This window comes from Balaenoptera physalus, assembly GCF_965194825.1.
Source record: "Balaenoptera physalus genome assembly, chromosome: 2".
Lineage (NCBI taxonomy): Eukaryota > Metazoa > Chordata > Mammalia > Artiodactyla > Balaenopteridae > Balaenoptera > Balaenoptera physalus.
Window position 1 is genome coordinate 169810277 of NC_138883.1, and position 25190 is coordinate 169835466.

At 37.5% G+C, this 25190-nt stretch overlaps 1 protein-coding gene across 23 annotated transcripts in view; it reads left to right on the top strand.

The window, feature by feature from the left end:
- Positions 1-25190, top strand: part of MYO3A (myosin IIIA) — a 188355-nt gene that overhangs the window by 36083 nt on the left and 127082 nt on the right. For 22 of the 23 annotated variants that reach the window (XR_014261311.1, XR_014261312.1, XR_014261313.1 and 19 more), the window contains exons 7-10: positions 8386-8462; positions 12156-12301; positions 15056-15121; positions 17622-17777. Coding sequence is in view for 17 of the 23 variants with exons in the window: in XM_082452738.1 (XP_082308864.1) it covers positions 8386-8462; positions 12156-12301; positions 15056-15121; positions 17622-17777 (445 nt within the window). In the remaining 6 variants the exon portion in view is untranslated. Of the gene's footprint in view, positions 1-8385; positions 8463-12155; positions 12302-15055; positions 15122-16949; positions 17095-17621; positions 17778-25190 lie in introns of those variants that run through there. The other variant, XR_014261316.1, reaches the window with a different exon arrangement.

Sequence of the window (25190 nt, forward strand, 5' to 3'; positions counted from 1 at the left end):
GACACTTTATAATTAAAAAAATCTGAGCTATTATCATGAAGTAATACTGTCACCTCGCCCCTAGCTCAGTGTATACATAGTAGGTACTTGATAAATAGTGAATAAATACTTTATTTAAATATTGATAGTTGCTAAATATTGAAAATCTGAGTTCCCAGAATAGATGCCTCTTTCTGTTTAAAAAAATAATAGCCCTTTGCTAGAGTCAATTGGATATTAACTTTAAATATCAAGCTATTTAATTACACTAAAAGTAAGATTCAGTTTGCTAATGCTAGTTATGAGTAGAGCCTTTAAGAAAACCTTTTGTTTTCTTGTTAAGTGGGCTAGGCTTTGACAGAAAACCACCAGCCACCTCAGAGAATAAAAAGACAAGTGAGCTTGCAGACGTTATAAATGAAATACATTAGCAGTCACTGGTGTATGATCAATCAATAAATAACACGACCTCCCAGGAGATAAACCCCTTTAGGCAAGTCAACTAACATCTGAAAAAACAGTCTTAATTTGGAATAGAAAAATGAAAGAGAGACTAAATTTAAAGGGCAGTACTCAGTTCTCATTTCTACAGATTTCTCTCTGGGGAATCTTCATTTCTAATAGAATAGTTAACATTTCAATACAAAAGTACAGAATGTACTTCTTGTGACTTATTTAGACATCATTCTTATGACAGAGTATTTCATGGCTTTCAATCTCTTATTACCCACATGCTCAATTTTAGACCAAATCCCCAATGAATAATGTAGGTCAAAGAGAAGTTGTGACTTATTTATTAATAACCCACTTTTGTAGCATCCAGTGAGGCAGGCACACCTGAACTTAAAAACTATGAGGTTCCCTTCATTCCTTCCTTTCTTCCAGAATAATTCAGAACAAAAGCCATTTGGTGGGCCCGAGAAAGCATGGGAGTCGGGGTGTAGCTCAGCAAGTGGTTTGGATCTGAAAGGGGTGAGGAAGGTGTCCACGCTGGGAGGGGAGGGGCAGTGGTGGCTCGGCTTGGGGTGTTGAGTCCCCGAGGAGGGGACAAAGAGAGCATTTGTCTAGGGGGATGGTGGTGACCCCAGTCAGGTTGTCAGAGCCTGAGCTGCATAAGGGCGTCTGCATAGGGGTCAAGATGGAGACAAGAGGTTGGTTACATAAAGGGGGCTTGATACCATCTGGAAATATCCTGAGCACAATGGAAGCCAGGTTTCTTACTGTAAGAGATGAGAATTACAAATGTGGAAGGGAGAAAACTGAACCCCATGATGTTGGATTGGAATTGGAGGTGTCAGTGTGAACTCATGGTTTTCAGTATGTAGAGAGGCATATAAAAAGAAATATAATGTGATACGTGTGGTGTGTTTGTGTGTGTGTGTGTGTGTGTGTGTGTGTGTATACAGGTTATCTGGCTATGTCCACTAAGAGAACTTGCAAGCTTGATGCCCCAAGAGCAAGCACATCAAACACCTAGCTCTCAGTTTTTAAATACAATTCTCCACTAATAGTAAGCAAGGATTCTTGGAGAAAAGATGATTTTTAAGGCTATACAAGATAAGCCTGGAACTTAATGTGCAAAAAAAAGTGAGGAACTGCCCAAAGAATGATGGAGACAATGTCAAAAGGACACAGAAGCCAAACTGAAGTGATTCTCACTGACCAAATCTGGGACAGTTTGAGCATCAAAATAATGATAATAATGATGGTAGCAATGATGTCCATTGAATAAAGTAGAAATCCATTAATTCATACTTTCGTACTTACACACATAAATAGATGAATGGAAAAAAGCTAAAGCTTTTCTTTATAGAAAAATGCCAACTAATGAATGTAGAAGGAATAATGAAAGTTTAAAAATTATCTTTTGGCAACCATCATAGTAATAATTAATTCATCCAAAAACTTCAGTGGATGCTAAACTAGTGGGTTAAGTTTTGATTAAAAATAGGATATTTATATAGTCTCAAAAAGCTCTGCATAAAATACTTAATTACAAAAGAGAAGGAGAAACTTTACAGGCGAGAAGCCTGGCAGACACAGACTTAATCAGGTAAGCAAGGTGAATACAACTACTGATGTGACAAATGGAAATCATGTACCACCTGATAGGATACAAGGAGAAAACTTCCCTTCCATGATATTCCTGCCAAAAATATAATCTTGAGGGAATATCTGACAAATCCAAGTTCAGGAACATTCTACAAAATAACTAGCCTGAAATTCTAAAAAAAATATCAAGGTCATGAAGTTCAAGGAAATATTAAGGAACTCCTCCAGATAGAAGGAGACCAAAGAGACATGACAACTAAACACACCACGTGATCCTGGATGGATCCTTTCATTGTTAAGTATATTTGGGACAATTGATGAAATTTTTTTTTTAACAAATATTTCTTTATTTTAAAAATTTTATTTTATTTTATTTTTAAAATTTATTTATTTGTTTATTTTTGGCTGTGTTGGGTCTTTGTTGCTGCACACGGGCTTTCTCTAGTTGCGGCGAGCGGGGGCTACTCTTTGTTGCGGTGCGCAGGCTTCTCATTGTGGTGGCTTCTCTTGTTGCAGAGCACGGGCTCCAGGTGCGAGTGCTTCAGTAGTTGCGGCATGCGGGCTCAGTAGTTGTGGCTCACGGGCTCTAGAGCACAGGCTCTGGAGCACAGGCTCAGTAGTTGTGGCACACAGGCTTAGTTGCTCCACGGCATGTGGGATCTTCCCGGACCAGGGATCGAACTGGTGTCCCCTGCATTGGCAGGCGGATTCTCAACCACTGCACCACCAGGGAAGCCCAAACTGATGAAATTAGAATGGAGCATGTAGACTAGATGGCAGAAATGGATCTGTGTTAAATTTCCTGGTTTTATTAAGTGTATTGTGGGTAGGTAGGGGAATGTCCTTGTTTGTAGCAATCATACATTAAAGTATTTGGGGGTGAAAGGGCATCATGTAGCCCACTTACATTACATGGTTTACATACTTACATACTTAAATGGTTCAGGAAACAAAATTATTTATACTTCTCTTGCCAACTTTTCTCTAAGGTTGAGATTATGTCAAAAAATTTTTTTTAACTATGGAGTAGAGTTGGAGACTTAGCACATATGTCTAAAGATGTTTATGTATATGTCTGAAGATTATATGTATACACACATATATATCTACCAGATATATATATTTGGTAGTTGAATGTTATGAATCTTGAAAATTTGAGAGCTAGTGCTTTATATAATGAAATGATATATTGAAAAAAGAAACTAGAGGGAAGAACCATTTTTAAACGTTGTCAGAGCTTTAGAATTTTCATACCTAATCAAAAAATTAATATTTTCCTCAGTCAGAATTTATTTTTATACTTCAGGGAGGTGACCTTTATTTTATTTGAAAGGAAAGACATGTATGAATTCTTTCGATTTGTAAAGCAAAACCATGAATAAATGGACTCTTTGTTTTAGACCTCTGTGGTTCCAGCTGAACCTATGGGCTCAACTCTGCCAAAGTGAACATTTTCTGAAGTTGAACGAAGCTGTTTGGCCTTATAGATAGTGTGTATGTCTTGGTCAAGGGCCTTTCAGTTGTAAGGACAAGAACCCCAAACTAGCTCCAAAAAGGAGTAAGATACAAAAGGTAATTTCCTAGATAAGAAGAACGGGAGGAAGGGGACTGGAACAGACAGAAGACCGGAAGATGAGACCCAGGACCGCTTGCTGCCTCTTACTCTCTCACTGGAGAAACTGAATCTCTCCTCTCTGCTTCTCTTTGAGTGTCTACAGACCAGCCTCTGGAGTCTTCATGTTGCCCAACAAGGCTTCTCAAAAATAGCAGCCTCAACTGTCACAACCTTTATGACCTTATGGGTCTAGTGCCAATAGCTAACCAATCCAGACTTTTAGCACCTAAATCCAAAGGAATTGGGAGTGGGAGAAGGAGTTCATTTGGGCAAGCAGGGTCAGACATCCCCTTTGATCCAACCAGCCATGACTGTGGATTGGGCTGATACAGTACAAGCACGTCTGCATGGGCCTTCCTCTTCTGCAAGTAACTGTAAATAAAGATTTTTTTTTTTTTTAAAGAGGGTTATGGAAAGGGAGAGACAAAGAAATTTCTAAATATCCTAGAGAATATTTTTTTCATATTGATGGGCACTGCCCTATATTCTGAGAGATGTTCAAAATTTTGGTTTTTATTGTTGAAATTAAATTACATAAAGTACACCGAAAAATTCTGTTTTCTCGCAGGCTCTAGAGCGCAGGCTCAGTAGTTGTGGCGCACAGCCTTAGTTGCTCCGCGGCATGTGGGATCTTCCCGGACCAGGGCTCAACCCGTGTCCCCTGTATTGGCAGGCGGACTCCTAACCACTGCAACACCAGGGAAGCCCCTCCTGTTGCCTTTTAAAGTAATTTAAGTCAGTCATTCTTTTTTTTTTTTTTTTTTAATGAATTGTAACTTTTTTTTTTTTAATTTATTTATTTATTTTTGGCTGTGTTGGGTCTTCGTTTCTGTGCAAGGGCTTTCTCCAGTTGCGGCGAGCGGGGGCCACTCTTCATCGCGGTGCGTGGGCCTCTCACTGTAGCGGCCTCTCCCGTTGCGGAGCACAGGCTCCAGACGCACAGGCTCAGTAGTTGTGGCTCACGGGCCCAGTTGCTCTGCAGCATGTGGGATCTTCCCAGACCAGGGCGCGAACCCGTGTCCCCTGCATTGGCAGGCGGACTCTCAACCACTGCGCCACCAGGGAAGCCCTAAGTCAGTCATTCTTAAGAGAATTTTGCATTTTTCTACCTTCTTAACTAATTTTCTTGTGGAAATTTATGTTAAGTAAAAATGCCATTTGTCCTTAGGAAACTCATTTTTCTCTCCAGCTAAAGTTTACTAACCTGAAAGTGGACACGTTAGATATTACGACCATTAAGTTGCCTTCTAGTTCTGAAATAGTTGCTTGTGTTGGAAAAATGATCTTCAGAGTTAACAGTCATCACAGAAGCATTCAACAAACATGATTCAGTCAAGACCTTCCTCTGTTACTCTTTCATAGGTGTGTGTCCTGTTTTTAATGTGATAATTATCCAATATTCTCAGACTCAAGTGTTTCTTATTCTGCCTACTTGCATTTTTCCTTTTTCACTTATTTTGAGACTTTTTGTTTTTCCTTCTTCGCATTCTGGGCTGAATTTTTCTTGTTTCCATTCAGTTTACAGGAACCAGGTGTAAAACAGTCTTTCTGCAGGATCCCAAAGGACTCTAAATATATGAGACTCCATTAGCATTGTAATTCATTATCCCAGGTATCATTGGTGTGCAGAAATATCCATAACTAATTATGAAATATTCATAATAGTTATTATTTTAATATCATCCTTTAAAATTATCTTTATACATTTCATAATGTATATATTACTATACTAGGAAATATGTAGAAAATAGTCTGTATCTATATCGAGTATGCTTGTTCAGAAGTTTCTTATTGTTTGGAATGTGTGATCAAGAAGTTTGGAGGCCAAACGTTTGCTTTAAAGAATTCTTAATTCATATTAATATAAAACCTAATAACTCTTAGACTTTGTAAACTCATTATTATTGACCGTTACCCTTGTTAGTTTGCTCCTTTATATGTAAAACCATTAGGTTCTTATATCAGTCAGAGCTCCTTGATTGTAGGCAACAGAAACTTAACTCTGACCCACTTAGGCAATGCTACGGAAAATGGCACTGAGTGGCCTACAAAGCCCAGGGAGAAGCTGGGCAATCCAACCTCCTAGGAAAGGGCTCTGGCGTCCCTGGACCTCCAGAGCAGCATTACCTGGGCTAATCCTTAGATCGTCAACACTGGATGACTCACCCTAGTCACTCTAGTGTCTCCACTCAAGATTCACATTTCCAGGAAGTCTGAATGCTCTGTCTTGGGTCCTGTGCCACACACATCCTAAGACACTCTTCTTAGCCTCCTTCCCAATAGATTTCCTGTGGAGTATGGAGGGATGGTCCTTTCCTGACATCCATATCTATAAATTCAGACGCCAGGGCACGACTGCTTGCTGAAAAATGCCAATTCTAGCGACATCATCTTTTCTTTATCTTCAGAAAGAAGAAAAATGTGTCACATGATTAGTCTAAAGTGTCACTTTCTTACCAGGAGCAAAACTTTCGATGTTTTACTCAGTTGTGGTTTTTTTCTACCCCCTTTACATTTTGCTTAAATGACATTTGAATTCTTAAACTACCTTTATGAAATTGAAACAAAAATGTTCACCGAGGGTCAAATATAATTTTCAATTTTTTCATAAATAATTATAAGCCCTTAGAATAAATTTTAGTAGATTTATAATCAATTTTAAGTTAAATTTCTTTTAAAATCTATTTACTTTTCCTACTTATATAAATAAATTACTGTACTCTGATACTATAAAAGTCAAGCTTAATCATTCCTCCCTTTAATTCATAGGAAAAGACAAGATAAAATGTTTAGATTTATACTTAATTTTTCTGAAAGGTAAAATACCTGGGGTAGAGATAGAGGTAGAGGATGCACTTGGGAGAAATGTCTACTAAGCGTTTATTCCCTTTCTTCAGATCATCTGTTAGAATGTATAACTGATTCACTTTGTTATAAAGCAGAAACTAACACACCATTGTAAAGCAATTATACTCCAATAAAGATGTTTAAAAATATAAAAAAATAAAATAAAAAAAAGAAAATATTCAAGGGAGAACCTTCAATCACAGATTAGATAATTTCCTTTGAATTTCAAAAATGATTTCATGAGGATATTTTTTCTGTCAAATGATAAGCTTTTTTAAAGGCAAAATGTGAAGGCTGTAGATGAAGATTCCACTTAGGGCAAGATTAATACATTAGTGGAGGAGCTCCTTGAGGGACGAAATTAATATGGAACCAAAACATACTGCCTAGCCCTCTGCTCAAGTATGTTTCCACCAGTGAAATGCCCTTTTGGCTGAATATGGCCTTTGAATTTCATGACAAAGTATCATCTTGGAGGAATCATCTTGGAGGAATCAAATATATCCAATTTTAAACCTCAATTAGTGCCTTTGTTCTACTTGGCCTATAAGATAAACAGCTAGAGCCTAAAACAAATGTGACACCCGGCAGGTGCTCTTCAAAACAGGGCCATCAAGGAGTTAAAGTCCATGATTTGGGGATAACCCATCAAGTCCAGAACAGGTCAAGGGAAGCAGCTCCGTGCAGCCAGAGGAGCAGAAGTATGAAACGTGAGGAGGGAGACTGTACTCTGGATTTTCCTGAGTCGGTTATGATTGTATCTAACCAGGTGGAATGAATGAGGTGACATGATCGAAATATTTGGTTATGCCTTTTCATTGTAATCCTTCTGTGTATAATTCTCTAAAGGAAAAGAACTGATTCTATTGATGGTGTTGGTTTACATAGATGTAGTTAATTTGAAATTTCCGGTCAGGTGTGATTTGTCCCAAGTTGACAGATGGAAAATAATTTTATTCACATTCACAAGTCGCCTGCTATGTGCATACCACGATACAAAACATTCTCAAATTCACCAGAATTTAGTTGTGCACAGAGGGAGGTGGGAGTGGAGAGAGCCTACCACTCAAATCATAACTACGTGCCAAAATATGCAATACAGACAAATAGTTTAAAATCTAGAAGGTCAAAAGATACAGAGGTTACTATGATCAGGAGCAGATTAAGTCAGCAAGGGGAAACTAAAACTTGGAATGGGGCTTTAAACCTGGATACGTTTGGATACGAGAAATAGAAAATAGGAGGGCCATTGTGTATCTTGGCTATGTAGACATCCTGACTTAGGATACTTTTTTTTTTTTTTTAAATTATTTTTGGCTGTGTTGGGTCTTCGTTTCCGTGCGAGGGCTTTCTCCAGTTGCGGCAAGCGGGGGACACTCTTCATCGCGGTGTGCGGGCCTCTCACTATCACGGCCTCCCTTGTTGCGGAACACAGGCACCAGATGCACAGGCTCAGTAATTGTGGCTCATGGGCCCAGCTGCTCCGCGGCATGTGGGATCTTCCCAGACCAGGGCTCGAACCCGTGTCCCCTGCATTGGCAGGTGGATTCTCAACCACTGCGCCACCAGGGAAGCCCCTGACTTAGGATACTTTAAGGTGAAGTTCAAGTCCAATGGCTTGAACTCCAATCTGTTTTATATATAGTAGTTGGTATCTGCTAATCCCAGTACCATTTTACAGATCTTTAAATTCACTAAGTGTGGGGAAAAGTTTGTGTTTGATCAGAGCTCACAATATGTGGAATCAAAAGAACTAGGGTTTGAGTCCTGATTCTATCCAAACTGTAAGGGAATAGAATTTTAGTATTAGTTTGTAAGCAAATGTATTGCAGTTGGAATCAACTTACCTGAGTAATGAATGCAAGAAGTTAAGTCTCGTCTCTTCCTTCCAGGCGTGTCTGCGCAGCTCACCAGCACCTGGCACCGTCGGAATACATCTGTAGGAACGCCCTTTTGGATGGCTCCTGAGGTCAGATAGAGTTTTGAGGGAGGCAAATGTAATATTTGATCCTTTCTGAGTTTCCTTTTTATGCATACTCTAGCTCCATATGTGTTTTTGGAATATACTAGAAGAAAATGTCAGTTGTGTTGTTTTTATGTGACATATTTACATGTGTGAGGAGGGACATGGGAGATAATAAATGGGCTGTGAGCAAATATGTGAATAAATGAGGGATTGAATGAAGGAGTCACATGAGGTAAAGAGAAACTACAGTTGAACAACACAAGTTTGAACTATGGGTTTGCTTATACGCAAATTTTTTTCAATAAATATAGTACCTGTATTTTCATTTTACAGATTGTTTTCTTTTTTTTATTGAAGTATAGTTGATTTACAATGTTGTGTTAGTTTCTGCTGTACAGCAAAGTGATTTAGTTATACATGTATATGTTCTTTTTCCTATTCTTTTTCATTTTAGGTTATTACAAGATATTGACTATAGTTCCCTGTGCTATACAGTAGGACCTTGTTGTTTATCTGTTTTATATATAGTAGTTGGTATCTGCTAATCCCAATCCCATTTTACAGATCTTTAAATTAACTAAGTGTAGGGAAAAGTTTGTGTTTGATCAGAGCTCACAATGTGTGGAATCAAAAGAACTAGGGTTTGAGTCCTGATTCTATCCAAACTGTGCCAGCTTCCTGACCTTGGGTGAGTCATTTATCAGTTTCTCTGTTTTTGCGGCAGAGATAACAGTACGTGGATTTTTGACTGCTCGGGGGGGTTGGAACCCCTAACCCTGTATTGCTCAAGGGTCAGCTGTACTTGCAGCCTTAATTTTTCATTAAATATACTTTTAATTGCTTAGCATGCATCTCTCTTAATGATATTTAGATTTTGTTTTTAACTTGGATAGAAATATAAAAACGCCTAGCTTTGTTTAAGATCAGATTCAGGCCTATTAACCTGTGTTTATAGTTTATAGGTTCCCATGTTGAGTCACTCTGCTTAGGGCCATACTGCACTTCAGGAGATTCTTTTCACCATCACCTTTGGGAAGTTGTAGAGAAACTGCTAAAATAGTTGAGGAAAAATGTTTTCTAGAGTCACATCTTTTCTCCACAGTCACTGTTAATGCCTTTAATCCTTTTAATTATGTTTATCAGTAAAGAACATATGTTTGAAAGCTCTCTCTGCAACCTTTGGGAAAAGCTCTGCTATTTACCTACAACTCTAGCGAGTGAAGGGAGGAGAAGTAATTCAAATACTACATTAATATTGCAAAATCGTAGAATTAAATTTGCTTGAGGATTAAATCCTGGTGTACTGTTCCTATTTTAATACTAATTCAATTACTACTTGCAAAAAAAAGTTAAAATGTAAGTGTAATGTAAAACATGGAGAAAGGATAAGTTAGCTTAAGAAACTTTAAAAAATTCCAATGGATTCAAAAATTTTTTGAACAGGAAGAACATCTTAGAATAAAAGTAGAAAGTATAGTCATATAAGCAAAAACAAAATTGAATAAGAGAATCTGAAATAAAAATGCTAAAAAAAATTGAGTAAGAGAATCTCAAGTGAGAGTTTCTTCAGTTTGTTCTGATATATTACTGTTGTTTTAAAAGCTTATGAAAAATTTTAAAAGTGAAAAATTAATAAAATTTAGCTATAATACCAAGCTTTGCATCTTATCCACATATATGATTAATTACTATAAAAATACTATAATATATAAAACTAAATGTTTAATATTAAATAATTAATGGTCTAGCTTTATATTTTTCATATGTTAATTTATAGCAACAAAGCCAGTATTATATTTTAAGTTTGCCATTTAGTAAAAACAATTTTGATTAGTAGATCTTGGAACCAGTATATGAGGAAAAGGAAATATTTTGATCTATCTAAAATTGAATTACCAGAATAATAAATAAGTTACTAATTAAAATTGATAACTTCTTACTATGCAATTACTAGACAGGCATTTTACTGATAAGTCATTATTTATTATTAATAAGCCTACCGTAGCACAAATAGGGTTTGAAAGTGCTTTCCTGCTTGGCAAACCAATGGATATTATATAAAAGAGAAAGGTTCACTGTGGTCTTTTCAAACTGTCATATAAATATATGTTCAAGATTTTGTGCATATTATATGCATCTCCCTGTAATAAGCATTTTCCAACTTGTGAATGATTGGCAATATTTCAATAAATTTCCACTTACCTAGAATTGTTGAAGAATGTATTTTGAATACATTTTGAGTAATCAACTATCTAGTTAATGAAGACATCACATATATACCAGCTCTATGTTATTCATGTCAAATTGCTATGAATTAGAAAACAATAAGGTAAACAGAATTGTTCAAATTGATTACCAGTTGAAAAGTGAAATTCTTGATTTGACATTTTTTCAGTTAAATTCTAGATCAAAGGGAGCATTTGTCGGTTATGTAAAGCCATCCTTCCCAAACTAGAGTATGTGTGTTTCACAGTGAAGGGGACAGGGGAGACAGTGGCTGTGCTGGGTGACCATGTAACTTACTGTCCAAGCCAGGACACTTTGGAGAGTGAAAGGGGATGGTATTTATAATGACTCTAGGGAAACGAGCCTAGAACATCATGGGCAAATTGGGGCATAAATTCACCCTCTGTGACAACACAAGGATTTTTTAATGTGTTAAGCTTGATGTTAAGTAGAGTCAGAAAGATGAACTACATTCCAGACAGGACCTTAGATTCCTTTCACTTTGCATATCATTTCATAGTACTGTAGTTAAATGATAAAACTCTAACCTGCCGTCATCCCCAAATCATTTTTTATTTGTCTTGTGAGTTGGCATTCACAAAATGTAAAATTTTTTTAAATGTAAAAAATAGTTTTAAAAATTTAAAGTTGAATTTTCTTTTTGTTATCACTGATGTTACAATTAGTATTTGCAGTCTGTCTGTATTTATACTTACACATTTAGAAATAAATTGTGAAGTAACTGTGTAATAATTCTTCTATGTTAACACTATTTCATGATACTGCAAAAAAGATTCCCCCCTTTTTTTCCTTGTCTCTTAGTGACATCCTTTGATTAGTGGAATTTTTAAAAAGCTGGTTGTAGCTTTACTATTTAGTGTACTCCCAGATAACTGCTGATAAAGCCTTACCAATGTTTATTTTTATCCAGTTTATTTTTCTCTTATTAATGTCATAAGCCTTTTTGCATTTCTCCACACTTGTCTCATTCCTGCCTTCTAGTTGTCAGAAAAGATCGAGGCCATTTAACTAGACTGCTCTCAAGCTTATTGTTCTTTACCTCCTTCGCTTTTTATTTGTTAAAGATGTATTCTTTATCTTTGCCGAGATGAATGACTCTGTTCACTCATCAAATGTTTATCAAGTGACTCTCATTGCACAGGTGTTAACTGTGTATTTGATTACATCCCTTCCCATGGGGGACACTGTTTCAGTCCCCTTTCTGTTTTGCATTTTCAAAAAATTTTTTTCATAGGTTTCTTCTCATATTTGCAATCCTGCTAAGATATTCTCTGTTCTCAGAATAAAACTACAGCTACTAATTATAATTTGAGCTTTTACTCCCCTGTGTTACTACCTTTGCTCGGACCTCTCAAACCTCATCAGTTTGAACACTTACACATTGTTCTAAGCATTTTGCTATGTGCTTGTTAAAGTCGCAAACTTCATTTTTCTTTCGCTTTCTACTAGGTGATTGCATGTGAACAGCAGTTGGATACGACTTACGATGCCAGATGTGACACGTGGTCCCTGGGGATCACGGCCATCGAGCTCGGGGATGGAGATCCTCCGCTGGCCGACCTCCATCCCATGAGAGCGCTCTTCAAAATACCAAGGTCAGGGGGCGCTCACACTGGGTCCAGTACCTGCAGCCCATCTGTCTTCCTCCAGCCACTGAGTCCTCGTCCAGCTCCTCACGGAAACACCCAGATATATTTCAGCAGGTTGGGAGCAGAGTGGCCTGGAATATCATGCTGCTTCTTCCGAGACACTCTTTTTGTTCCATAGTTTCATTTCCCTGGTCTACGTAAAAGAGCTTTCTCTTGGTACTAAGTGTGTCTTTTTTTCTTTGGCAAGGATTTGAGCTCAGAAAACAGCAGTTCCTGCCACTGTTGACCCATTCCCAGATTCATCAGTGAGGCTCCCTTGTCCACAGTCATCGTAACAGTGATGTGCTTCATTTCACTGTATCAATCTAGTAATTTTTTTACTACTTGCTAATACTTCCCTTTGTTTAGAACTTTAAGATAATAGTATTAAGAAAGTTAGAAATAAAATTTATTGATAAAGTAATGATTTCAAATTTGTTAGTGTTTTGAATATATTAATATGAAACACTAAACTTAAAAGAATAATCTCTTTGGAGCCAGGAAGATGGTTTTCTATGGAGACCCCTCCCCTTCAATGTGTGTATTGACAGACTTTCTCCTGCTGATCTTATCACTAATTAAACACTGTTTTATATATGCTTTGGGTAGTTCCTAGATATTTCAGAAAACTGATGTGAAAAAACTGCCTCTTTTTATTATAAATGTGTTGTCTTTTGAAGACTTTCTTAAGGATTTTGCCTGGTACCTTAATTTTGATGAAATGCACACAGAGAGGGCCTGTGGTGACAGGAGTCCAGGGCAGAGAGGTAGTGTATGTTACAGTTTGTTACCACATTCTCCATTAAATAAATTGTGTGGTACTAATGCCTATAGAACACTGAATCATACGTACAAAACCCTGGTGGGGTGTGGTTCCGGTCCTAAAGAAATGATGCCAGTATGACCTATTCATTTCCAAATAGATCTGTTTGGAATATTTGGCATGTAATTAAATTAGTATAGGACCAAAGCATTTGAATTTGTTTTTAACCTTACCTTGGAGTTTTCTGTCCTGTCTATATGTTCTGAATTATAATACCTTAGAGATAGATCATCCTTTACATAACAATTTCAATGTATCTCTCAGGTCTTACTGTTTGTAAAATATATTGCTTATTTGGTAAGCGGGGAAGCAAGATTACAAAAAAGAGCAGAGGGACTTCCCTGGCGGTCCAGTGGTTAAGACTCTCTCTGCGCTTCCACTGCAGGGGGCGCAGGTTCGATCCCTGGTTAGGGAACTAGGAACCCGCACGCGGCGCTGTGCAGCCAAAAAACAAAAAGGCAGAAAACCTGCTCTATACCAAGTCAGACATTTCATTAAATTTGAGGAAAACAAAAAAAATCTGTATATCCTAATTCCTGCTGTCGTTCAGTACGTAAGATGAAGCACTGTTCTTCCTGAGCCATTTAAATTACGGTTTAAATGACCATAGTTAGCCTAGTGTTACTGCTGTTGGTGACGGTACCACATGGAGGAAGGATGCTACTGTTGATACGTATCGTACCTATGAGCAGGGTACTGCTGGAAGCTGCGCCATCTTAGTTATTTCTTATTACCTCTACCACCAGTATTTCTCTGAAATGGAATTCTAAGAATACTGACTGTAGAAATAATGAGAAAAAAAGGGGGATCTGAAAAGCTACCCGGTTCTGAATGTCCTAACATCATCAAAACCTTGTTATACTCAACGAAACCGATAAATCTCTTAGAAAGGAAATTTTCAGGAGAACAAGAAGCAAAGCAAGATTGTTGCAAAAAAGAATTACTTCTTTTAATGTGCAAATCAGCAATCGTCAGATAGTCCTAGGGTTGTAAAATGAGCTTTAGGCATGATCTAGGGTAGATGAGTAGCTGTACTTTTCTTTAATGAGCCTGTACAGACTGTACATTAATTTCGTTATAAGCTATTTAAGGACTAATGCAGAGCTGAAGACAAAGTATTTCCACTCCACTAATGAAAACAAGGAGCTGTTGGAATTAACATAAAGCAGTACTTCAGCAAATTCAACTATCATGGTTGATCAGTGTTGCTTGATTACAGTTAGATCAGCCTCATTTTCAAATGATGTTCCTTTGTATTCATGAACATACCAAAAAAAGAAAAGATTCGTTCAGCTTAAAATGAAAGGAATTAATAACAGAATCTTCTAAGTGGCATTCAGAGCTTTATTGCTAATCATATTTTCCAGTTCCTTACTTTTGTAACCTTGTTTCTGGCCCCCTACCCAGTAACAACAGAACAAGTCGTAAAGGCGTTCTACTATAAAGGACCCTCTATGCTGCAGTTTCCTCCATATTCTGAACACTTCTCCTTTCAGGTCACCTCTGTGTATCCTGAATATTCCTCAGAGATTTCTGCTGGACTCAAAAGAAAAAAATCTTTTCCCCAGTAGTCATTGTTTCTATTCGGCTAAGTATTTATGTTTTCCTCTAGGGCTCTCAGTTCAAAGCAAGAAGCTTCTTTCAAAGAAGAAAAATTATCAGCTAGAAAAAAATGCGTCATATATTAAGTGCTTTCAGAGAAACAAGGAAACTGTCATTCCATATAAAGAATGATTAAAAACTAATTATCTGTCTTTAAACTGGAAAATGATGGTAATGCTTGATTATACCTGGCAGAATCTCAATGCAGCAATGCATTAGCCTGCCTGGCTCTGCCTCTTAATTTTTATCGTTACTGACCAATGTGCACAATCCAACCTTATATCTTATTTTTCTAGGAATCCACCCCCAAAACTGAGGCAGCCTGAGATATGGTCAGCAGAATTCAATGACTTCATCAGCAAGTGAGTAATAACAGAGTCTTTTAAAAGAATTAACGAGATCCCGTCCTGCTGTAACTTTGAGATGTGCTTTTTATAACAATTCCTCTGTGCTTCCGAATCTCCTCCTTATCTATTAAATAGCCCCAGAAGTTTCCACGATTTTCTTCAAAACAAGCATTTGTAGCGTCTTCTGAATATTCAGTGAACCCATTATTGTTCTGATAATGATCTCAGGGTCTTGTCCGTTCACTTATCGATAGCTGTGCTTCTGCAGACGTTGCATCGTCCATGAACCCGTTCTTCTGTCCACCTGCCCTTTGCAGCCTCACCCTCGGCATGTCCCACCTTCTCACCTATCGTCTATTCAGTCCGTTTCTTAGCCCTTCATTTATCTGCATCGCTAATTCCCATCACAGGGAAGTTGTCATTGCACTTGGTGAGTCAGATAATCGTACAGATAAAATGCTTATACGTTTGAAGTTCACTTTTAATTTGACAGATACTTAGTACAAGTGCAGTGCCTCCAGACAATTGACTAGAAGCTATGAGTCAGCCATTTCTAAATCTGTCCATGAACTTTTTTCTCAATCTTTATCATGACTTCACCTTGAGAAAATAAGGGAAGGGATGAATGCAAGTTGTAAATGGGAGAGAGGGGTCATTAAGCTTTGATGTGTCAAAGCTCACTCAGAAAATGTAAAGAGGGCAAAAAGGTAGAGGAACTGGTCATCCTTGTCCATACTGCTATCACTGGTTTTCCTACCAAGAATATCTGCTTGTTTCTATAAAGAGAGTTATTTAAGGGTTATGAAAATACAAGAAAGATCGATAATCTGCTTTTTCTTTTAGTTTTCACTTAAATAGTCTTTACTGAGTATGTACTATGCACTGCAGAATATTTAGTAAACTGCAGTCGAATTTCACAGACCTCTCAGGAGCATCGGTAGCTTTGAAGGGCTCCCCACGATTCATAGTCATGCCCCGTGTCCGCGGGTCCTTCCGCGTGGATCCTCAATGGGACTTGGTGACTTTGACATACTCGGCACAACGTCACCTCTGAGCAACATTTCCTGGTTTCCCCCAAGCAGTTAGGACTCTGCCCTGGGAGCTCTCCCGTCCTTTGTTCCTCTTCCTCTAGTAGCATTTCCTCTTTTATTTCACTACCTGTTTAGAGGTCTTTCTCCCTCACTAGCCAGTGAACAACTCCAGGGCCCCGAATGTGCCTTACTTGTCACTGTAACTCCGGTGTCTAGCAGAGTGGCTGGTACACATCAGCTATCTGATAATGTTTTACCTGAATAAAATAGCCTCCTATGTGACTAAACTCAATACGTAGCTATGAGTGCTGCAGGTGGCAGAAATCGACACATTCTCTGAAACTAAATGAAAACTAAGAGCACTTGTTCTTATTTTCAGACACTGTCATCCTCATTCCTTAGCATCTTTTAGCATCCCTGGGTAGTATCTTTCTAGGTAAGCCCAATAGAATAAGTTGCCAAATTCTCATCCCAGGGGGATTAACAATGCAGATTGAGAAATGGCATGGGTCAGATCAGGCATGGGTTCCTTCTTCTTTTTTCTTTTTTTCTACCCCCAAATGACAGCCCCACTCTGACCAGTTTTCTCATAATCATAGATCCTCAGAACCTCAGGGTTGGAAGGGTATGCAGAGCATAAATCCTTCTTGAACGTGTGCACCGAGGGGCCATCCAATCAGTAAACCCCTAATAAAAATAATCCTACTTCCCAATGTGGTCCTTTCCATCTTTGATAAGCCTAACTATCAGAAAGTTCTCCCTTATACTGACCAGAAATCTGTGTCTCTCTTCATTCTCCCCATCGATCCTAGCTTTTTTTTGTCCCTTGTGACTGAAAACTAGTCTAATCCCTCTTCCAAATATCTGAAGACAGTGGGTTAAACATCCAGTGTTTGTTCCAGTGTTCCTCCTGTGATGCCGTTTCAGGTGCTCTCACCTGGTTGATCCTACCAAGAGGTGTGGTACGCATTTGTACTTCTCCTGGAAGACCTCAAAAAACATCCACTGACATGGGATTTAGACATCCTCAGCACATAAGCCCTCGCAGATGAGTTAGCAGTTTTATCACGTAGGAAGAAATAGATCAACAGAGAAACCTTTAAAAGCATTAGGGAAGGGAAACTGAAAAGTTTGTTTTAATTCTAGGTAAACATTAAAACTGTAATGACTGCATTGTTGTTTATCTTTAGCTACTGACTTGTAAAGGAGACTTTGCAATGGAGACTGAGTTCAGTTATCACTCTGCAGTAACGCTTACTGGGAGGCTAGGGAAGGGGAATTTAGTTGGAAGTTGGTATCACTACGGCGTAATCTCTCACAGATTAATTCATCATATTACAGTTCTAACATTGAGATGTGCTTCCTGGGCTGAGCATCGATGAAGAACATAATTCCATTGTGTTAGAGCAGTTTTTAGGACTGTGAATGATAAATGCAAAACTCTAACTTATCTAATAATGGCATGTTCCTTTTTGCCAGTGCAGGTGCTTGACTAAAGATTATGAAAAGCGGCCAACAGTGTCAGATCTTTTACAGCATAAATTCATTACTCAAGTTGAAGGCAAAGATGCGATGTTGCAAAAACAACTCATGGAATTCATTGGTATTTACCAGTGCACGGGAGGCTCAGAAAAGGCCAGGTAATTAAATAGCATCTTGACTCCAAAATCCAAAGATCATCTAAAGAGTCTGACAATTTTATAATGCAATGGTTGTTAAGGTGAGAAAAGAACTCCCTGGTTTAATGATTTAAATTCCCTGGTTGTGGTTTGGAGATAAAGCGGTATTTGAATGAAAAGTGAATGTCACATGTTGAGTTGCATCCTGATATGGTAAAATTACTGGCAGCATTTTTTTTTCTTTCTTTTTGAATTTTATTTAATTTATTTTTTTTATACAGCAGGTCCTTATTAGTCATCCATTTTATACACATTAGTGTATACATGTCAATCCCAATCTCCCAATTCATCACACCACCACCCCCCCACCCCCCGCCGCTTTCCCCCCTTGGTGTCCATATCTTTGTTCTCTACATCTGTGTCTCAACTTCTGCCCTGCAAACCGGTTCATCTGTACCATTTTTTTAGGTTCCACATATACGCGTTAGTATACGATATTTGTTTTTCTCTTTCTGACTTACTTCAGGCTGTATGACAGTCTCTAGATTCATCCACATCTCCACAAATGACCCAATTTCATTCCTTTTTATGGCTGAGTAATATTCCATTGTATATATGTACCACATCTTCTTTATCCATTCGTCTGTCCATGGGCATTTAGGTTGCTTCCATGACCTGGCTATTGTAAATAGTGCAGCAATGAACATTGGGGTGCATGTGTCTTTTTGAATTATGGTTATCTCTGGGTATATGCCCAGTAGTGGGATTGCTGGGTCATATGGTAGTTCTATTTTTAATTTTTTAAGGAACCTCCATATTGTTCTCCATAGTGGTTGTATCAGTTTACATTCCCACCAACAGTGCAAGAGGGTTCCCTTTTCTCCACACCCTCTCCAGCATTTGTTGATTGTAGATTTTCTGATGATGCCCATTCTAACTGGTGTGAAGTGATACCTCATTGTAGTTTTGATTTGCATTTCTCTAATAATTAGTGATGTTGAGCATCCTTTCATGGGTTTGTTGGCAATCTGTATATCCTCTTTGGAGAAATGTCTATTTAGGTCTTCTGCCCATTTTTGGATTGGGTTGTTTGTTTCTTTAATATTGAGCTGCATGAGCTGTTTATATATTTTGGAGATTAATCCTTTGTCTGTTGATTCACTTGCAAATATTTTCTCCCATTCTGAGGGTTGTCTTTTCGTCTTGTTTGAAGTTTCCTTTGCTTTGCAAAAAGCTTTTAAGTTTCATTAGGTCCCATTTGTTTATTTTTGTTTTTATTTCCATTACTCTAGGAGGTGGATCAAAAAAGATCTTGCTGGGATTTATGTCAAAGAGTGTTCTTCCTATGTTTTCTTCTCAGAGTTTTATAGTGTCTGGTCTTACATTTAAGTCTCTAATCCATTTTGACTTTATTTTTGTGTATGGTGTTAGGTAGTGTTCTAATTTCATTCTTTTACATGTAGCTGTCCAGTTTTCCCAGCACCATTTATTGAAGAGACTGTCTTTTCTCCATTGTATATCCTTGCCTTCTTTGTCATAGATTAGTTGACCATAGGTGCGTGGGTTTATCTCTAGGCTTTCTATCCTGTTCCATTGATCTATATTCCTGTTTTTGTGCCAGTACCATATTGTCTTGATTACTGTAGTATAGTCTGAAGTTAGGGAGTCTGATTCCTCCAGCTCCGTTTTTTTCCCTCAAGACGGCTTTGGCTATTCGGGGTCTTTTGTGTCTCCATACAAATTTTAAGATTTTTTGTTCTAGTTCTGTAAAAAAATGCCATTGGTAATTTGGTAGGGATTGCATTGAATCTGTGGATTGCTTTGGGTAGTATAGTCATTTTCACAATATTGATTCTTCCAATCCAAGAACATGGTATATCTCTCCATCTGTTAGTATCATCTTTAATTTCTTTCAACAGTGTCTTTTAGTTTTCTGCATACAGGTCTTTTGTCTCCCTAGGTAGGTTTATTTCTAGGTATTTTATTCTTTTTGTTGCATTGGTAAATGGGAGTGTTTCCTTAATTTCTCTTTCAGAATTTTCATCATTAGTGTATAGGAATGCAAGAGGTTTCTGTGCATTAATTTTGTATCCTGTAACTTTACCAAATTCATTGATTAGCTCTAGTAGTTTTCTGGTGGCATCTTTAGGATTCTCTATGTGTAGTATCACATCATCTGCAAGCAGTGACAGTTTTACGTCTTCTTTTCTAATTTGTATTCCTTTTATTTCTTTTTCTTCTCTGATTGCCATGGCTAGGACTTCCAAAACTAGGTTGAATAATAGTGGTGAGAGTGGACATCCTTGTCTCGTTCCTGATCTTAGAGGAAATGCTTTCAGTTTTTCACCATTGAGAATGATGTTTGCTGTGGGTTTGTCATATATGGCCTTTATTATGTTGAGGTAGGTTCCCTCTATGCCCACTTTCTGGAGAGTTTTTATCATAAATGGGTGTTGAATTTTGTCAAAAGCTTTTTCTGCATCTATTGAGATGATCATATGGTTTTTATTCTTCAGTTTGTTAATATGGTATATCACATTGATTGATTTGCATATATTGAAGAATCCTTGCGTCCCTGGGATAAATCCCACTTGATTATGGTGTATGACCATTTTAATGTGTTGTTGGATTCTGTTTGCTAGTATTTTGTTGAGGATTTTTGCATCTATATTCATCAGTGATATTGGTCTGTAATTTTCTTTTTTTGTAGTATCTTTGTCTGGTTTTGGTATCAGGGTGATGGTGGCCTCATAGAATGAGTTTGGGAGTGTTCCTTCCTCTGCAATTTTTTGGAAGAGTTTGAGAAGGATGGGTGTTAGCTCTTCTCTAAATGTTTGATAGAATTCACCTGTGAAGCCATCTGGTCCTGGACTTTTGTTTGTTGGAAGATTTTTAATCACAGTTTCAATTTCATTACTTGTGATTGGTCTGTTCATATTTTCTGTTTCTTCCTGGTTCAGTCTTGGAAGGTTATACCTTTCTTAGAATTTGTCCATTTCTTCCAGGTTGTCCATTTTAGTGGCATAGTGTTGCTTGTAGTAGTCTCTTAGGATGCTTTGTATTTCTGAGGTGTCTGTTGTAACTTCTCCTTTTTCATTTCTGATTTTATTGATTTGAGTCCTCTCCCTCTTTTTCTTGATGAGTCTGGCTAATGCTTTATCAATTTTGTTTATCTTCTCAAAGAACCAGCTTTTAGTTTTATTGATCTTTGCTATTATTTTCTTTGTTTCTATTTCATTTATTTCTGCTCTGATCTTTATGATTTCTTTCCTTCTGCTAACTTTGGGTTTTGTTTGTTCTTCTTCCTCTAGTTCCTTTAGGTGTAAGGTTAGATTGTTTATTTGAGATTTTTCTTGTTTCTTGAGGTAGGCTTGTATAGCTATAAACTTCCCTCTTAGAACTGCTTTTGCTGCATCCCATAGGTTTTGGATCATCGTGTTTTCATTGTCATTTGTCTCTAGGTATTTTTTGATTTCCTCTTTGATTTCTTCAGTGATCTCTTGGTTATTTAGTAACGTATTGTTTAGCCTCCATGTGTTTGTGTTTTTTACGTTTTTTCCCTGTAATTGATTCTTAATCTCATAGCATTGTGGTCAGAAGAGATGCTTGATATTATTTCAGTTTTCTTAAATTTACTGAGGCTTGATTTGTGACCCACGATGTGATCTATGCTGGAGAATGTTCTGTGCGCAGTTGAGAAGAAAGTGTAATCTGCTGTTTTTGGATGGAATGTCCTATAAATATCAATTAAATCTGTCTGGTTTATTATATCATTTAAAGCTTGTGTTTCCTTGTTAATTTTCTGTTTGGATGATCTGTCCATTGGTGTAAGTGAGGTGTTAAGGTCCCCCACTATTATTGTGTTACTGTTGATTGCCTCTTTTTTTTTTTTTTTAAAATTTACTTATTTTGTTTATTTATTTTTGGCTGTGTTGGGTCTTCGTTGCTGCGCACAGGCTTTCTCTAGTTGCGGCGAGCAGGGGCTACTCTTCATTGAGGTGTGCAGGCTCCTCATTGCAGTGGCTTCTCTTGTTGTGGAGCACGGGCTCTAGGCATGAGGGCTTCAGTAGTTGTGGCATGTGGGCTCAGTAGTTGTGGCTCACGGGCTCTAGAGCACAGGCTCAGTAGTTGTGGCACACAGGCTTAGTTGCTCCACGGCATGTGGGATCTTCCCGGACCAGGGATCGAACTGGTGTCCCCTGCATTGGGAGGCAGATTCTTAACCACTGCACCACCAAGGAAGTACCCCTGATTGCCTCTTTTATAGCTGTTAGCAGTTGCCTTATGTGTTGAGGTCTTCCTATGTTGGGTGCATATATATTTATAATTGTTACATCTTCTTCTTGGATTGATCCCTTGATCATTATGTAGTGTCCTTCCTTGTCTTTTGTAACATTCTTTATTTTAAAATCTATTTTATCTGATATGAGTATTGCTACTCCAGCTTTCTTTTGATTTCCATTTGCATGGAATATCTTTTTCCATCCCCTCACTTTTAGTCTGAATGTGTCCCTAGGTCTGAAGTAGGTCTCTTGTAGACAGCATATATATGGGTCTTGTTTTTGTATCCATTCAGCAAGCCTGTGTCTTTTGGTTGGAGCATTTAATCCATTCACGTTTAAGGTAATTATCGATATGTATTACCGTTTTCTTAATTGTTTTGGGTTTGTTTTTGTAGGTCCTTTTCTTCTCTTGTGTTTCCCATTTAGAGAAGTTCCCTTAGCATTTGTTGTAGAGCTGGTTTGGTGGTGCTGAATTCTCTTAGCTTTTGCTTGTCTGTAAAGCTTTTGATTTCTCCATCGAATCTGAATGAGATCCTTGCCAGGTAGAGTAATCTTCATTGTAGGTTCTTCCCTTTCATCACTTTAAATATGTCATGCCACTCCCTTCTGGCTTATAGAGTTTCTGCTGAGAAATCAGCTGTTAACTTTATGGGAGTTCCCTTGTATGTTATTTGTCATTTTTCCCTTGTTGCTTTCAATAATTTTTCTTTGTCTTTAATTATTGTCAGCTTGATTACTATGTGTCTCGGCATGTTTCTCCTTGGGTTTATCCTGCCTGGGACTCTCTGCACTTCCTGGACTTGGGTGGCTATTTCCTTTCCCATGTTAGGGAAGTTTTTGACTATAATCTCTTCGAATATTTTCTCGGGTCCTTTCTCTCTCCCTTCTCCTTCTGAGACCCCTATAATGTGAATGTTGTTGCATTTAATGTTGTCCCAGAGGTCTCTTAGGCTGTCTTCATTTCTTTTCATTCTTTTTTCTTTATTCTCTTCTGCAGCAGTGAATTCCACCATTCTGTCTTCCAAGTCACTTATCCGTTCTTCTGCCTCAGTTATTCTGCTATTGATTCCTTCTAGTGTATTTTTCATTTCAGTTATTGTGTTGTTCATCTCTGTTTGTTTGTTCTTTAATTTTCTAGATCTTCATTAATCATTTCTTGCATCTTCTCGATCTTTGCCTCCTTTCTTTTTCCGAGGTCCTAGATCATCTTCACTATCATTATTCTCATTTCTTTTTCTGGAAGGTTGCCTGTCTCCACTTCATTTAGTTGTTTTTCTGGAGTTTTATCTTGTTCCTTCATCTGGTACATAGCCCTCTGCCTTTTCATCTTGTCTGTCTTTCTGTGGATGTGGTTTTCCTTACACAGGCTGCAGGATTGTAGTTCTTCTTGCTTCTGCTGTCTGCCCTCTGGTCTGGACTTGCTTAGTTCTGGTGACTGGGAAGTCCAAGATCAAGGCACTAGCAGATGTGGTGTCTCATACCCACTTCCTTGTTCATGGAGGGAGAGAGCTGGCAGCATTTTTTAAACAGCCTCATCAGAACAAAGAATGTAAACTCCAGTAGATGATTAATATTGGCTTATATTTTCTTGTATTTGTCTCCTCTTCTGTGAAGTAAGATATCTTAGATTTGAGATTTAAAATTGAATGTAACACTTGAAATAGTTTTTTACACTATTATTTTTTGGTATCATTTTCCCTGGTTGAATTATATTCAAAAATCATTTTTAATATTTTATTTATACTTCCTATTTTGATTTTTAATGATCTGTTATGTATAGTTTTTATAATGTTGAATATGTTTACTTATAGATAGTATATATGTTTATTTTAGGAAATTTAGAAGCTACACAGATGTGTACAACATAGAATCAATCAATTATAACATTTTAATCTATAACCTTCTAGTATCTTATGGATGGAAATACATTTAAAAACCTAATTGGAATATATGTGTCCTGGAGCCTGCTTTCTTTCATTGACTAGCGAATACCCATGTCTTTAAATATCCTTCTACCACAAATTTTAAAAAATTTTTACTTTTTATTGGAGTATAGTTGATTAACAATGTTGTTTTAGTTTCAGGTGTACAGTAAGGTGATTCAGTTATACATATACATGTATCTATTCTTTTTCAAGTTCTTTTCCCATTTAGGTTATTACAGAATATTGAGCAGAGTTCCTTGTGCTATACAGTAGATCCTTGTTATCTGTTTTAAATATAGCAGTGTGTACATGTCAATTCTAAACTCCCAGTCTATCCCTCCTTCCCACCCTTCTGCCCTGGTAACCATAAGTTCATTCTCTAGGTCTGTGCGTCTGTTTCTGTTTTGTAAATAAGTTCATTTGTATCATTTTTTTTAGATTATGCATATAAGAGGTATCATATGATATTTGTCTTTCTCTGTCTGACTTACTTCACTTAGTATGATAATCTCCAGGTCCATCCATGTTGCTGCAAATGGCATTATTTCATTGTTTTTAATGGCTGAGTAATATTACATTGTATATATGTACCACATCTTCTTTATCCATTCATCTGTTCATGGACATTTAGGTTGCTTCCATGTCTTGGCTGTTGTAAACAGTGCTGCAGTGAACATTGGGTTGCATGTATTCTTTCAAACCATGTTTTTCTCTGGATATATGCCCAGGAGTGGGATTGCTGGATCATATAGTAGTTCTATATTTAGTTTTTTAGAGAACCTCCATGCTGTTCTCCATAGTAGCTGTACGAATTTACATTCCCACCAACAGTGTAGGAGGGTTCCCTTTTCTCCACACCCTTTCCAGCTTTTATTTTTTGTAGACTTTTTGATGATGGCCATTCTGACTGGTGTGAGGTGATATCTCATTGGAGTTTTAATTTGCATTTCTCTAATAATTAGCAGTGTTGAGCATCTTTTCATGTGCCTCTTGGTCATCTGTATGTCTTCTTTGGAGAAATGTCTATTTCGATTTTCTGCCCATTTTTTGATTGGGTTGTTTGTGTTTTTGATATTGAGCTGCATGAGCTGTTTGTATATTTTGGAGATTAATCCCTTGTTGGTCACATTGCTTACAAATATTTTCTCCCAATGTGTACCACAAAGTTTTAAATTGCTGTACAACATTCTCTTGCATGACTATTCAATGATTGATTTAAATAACCC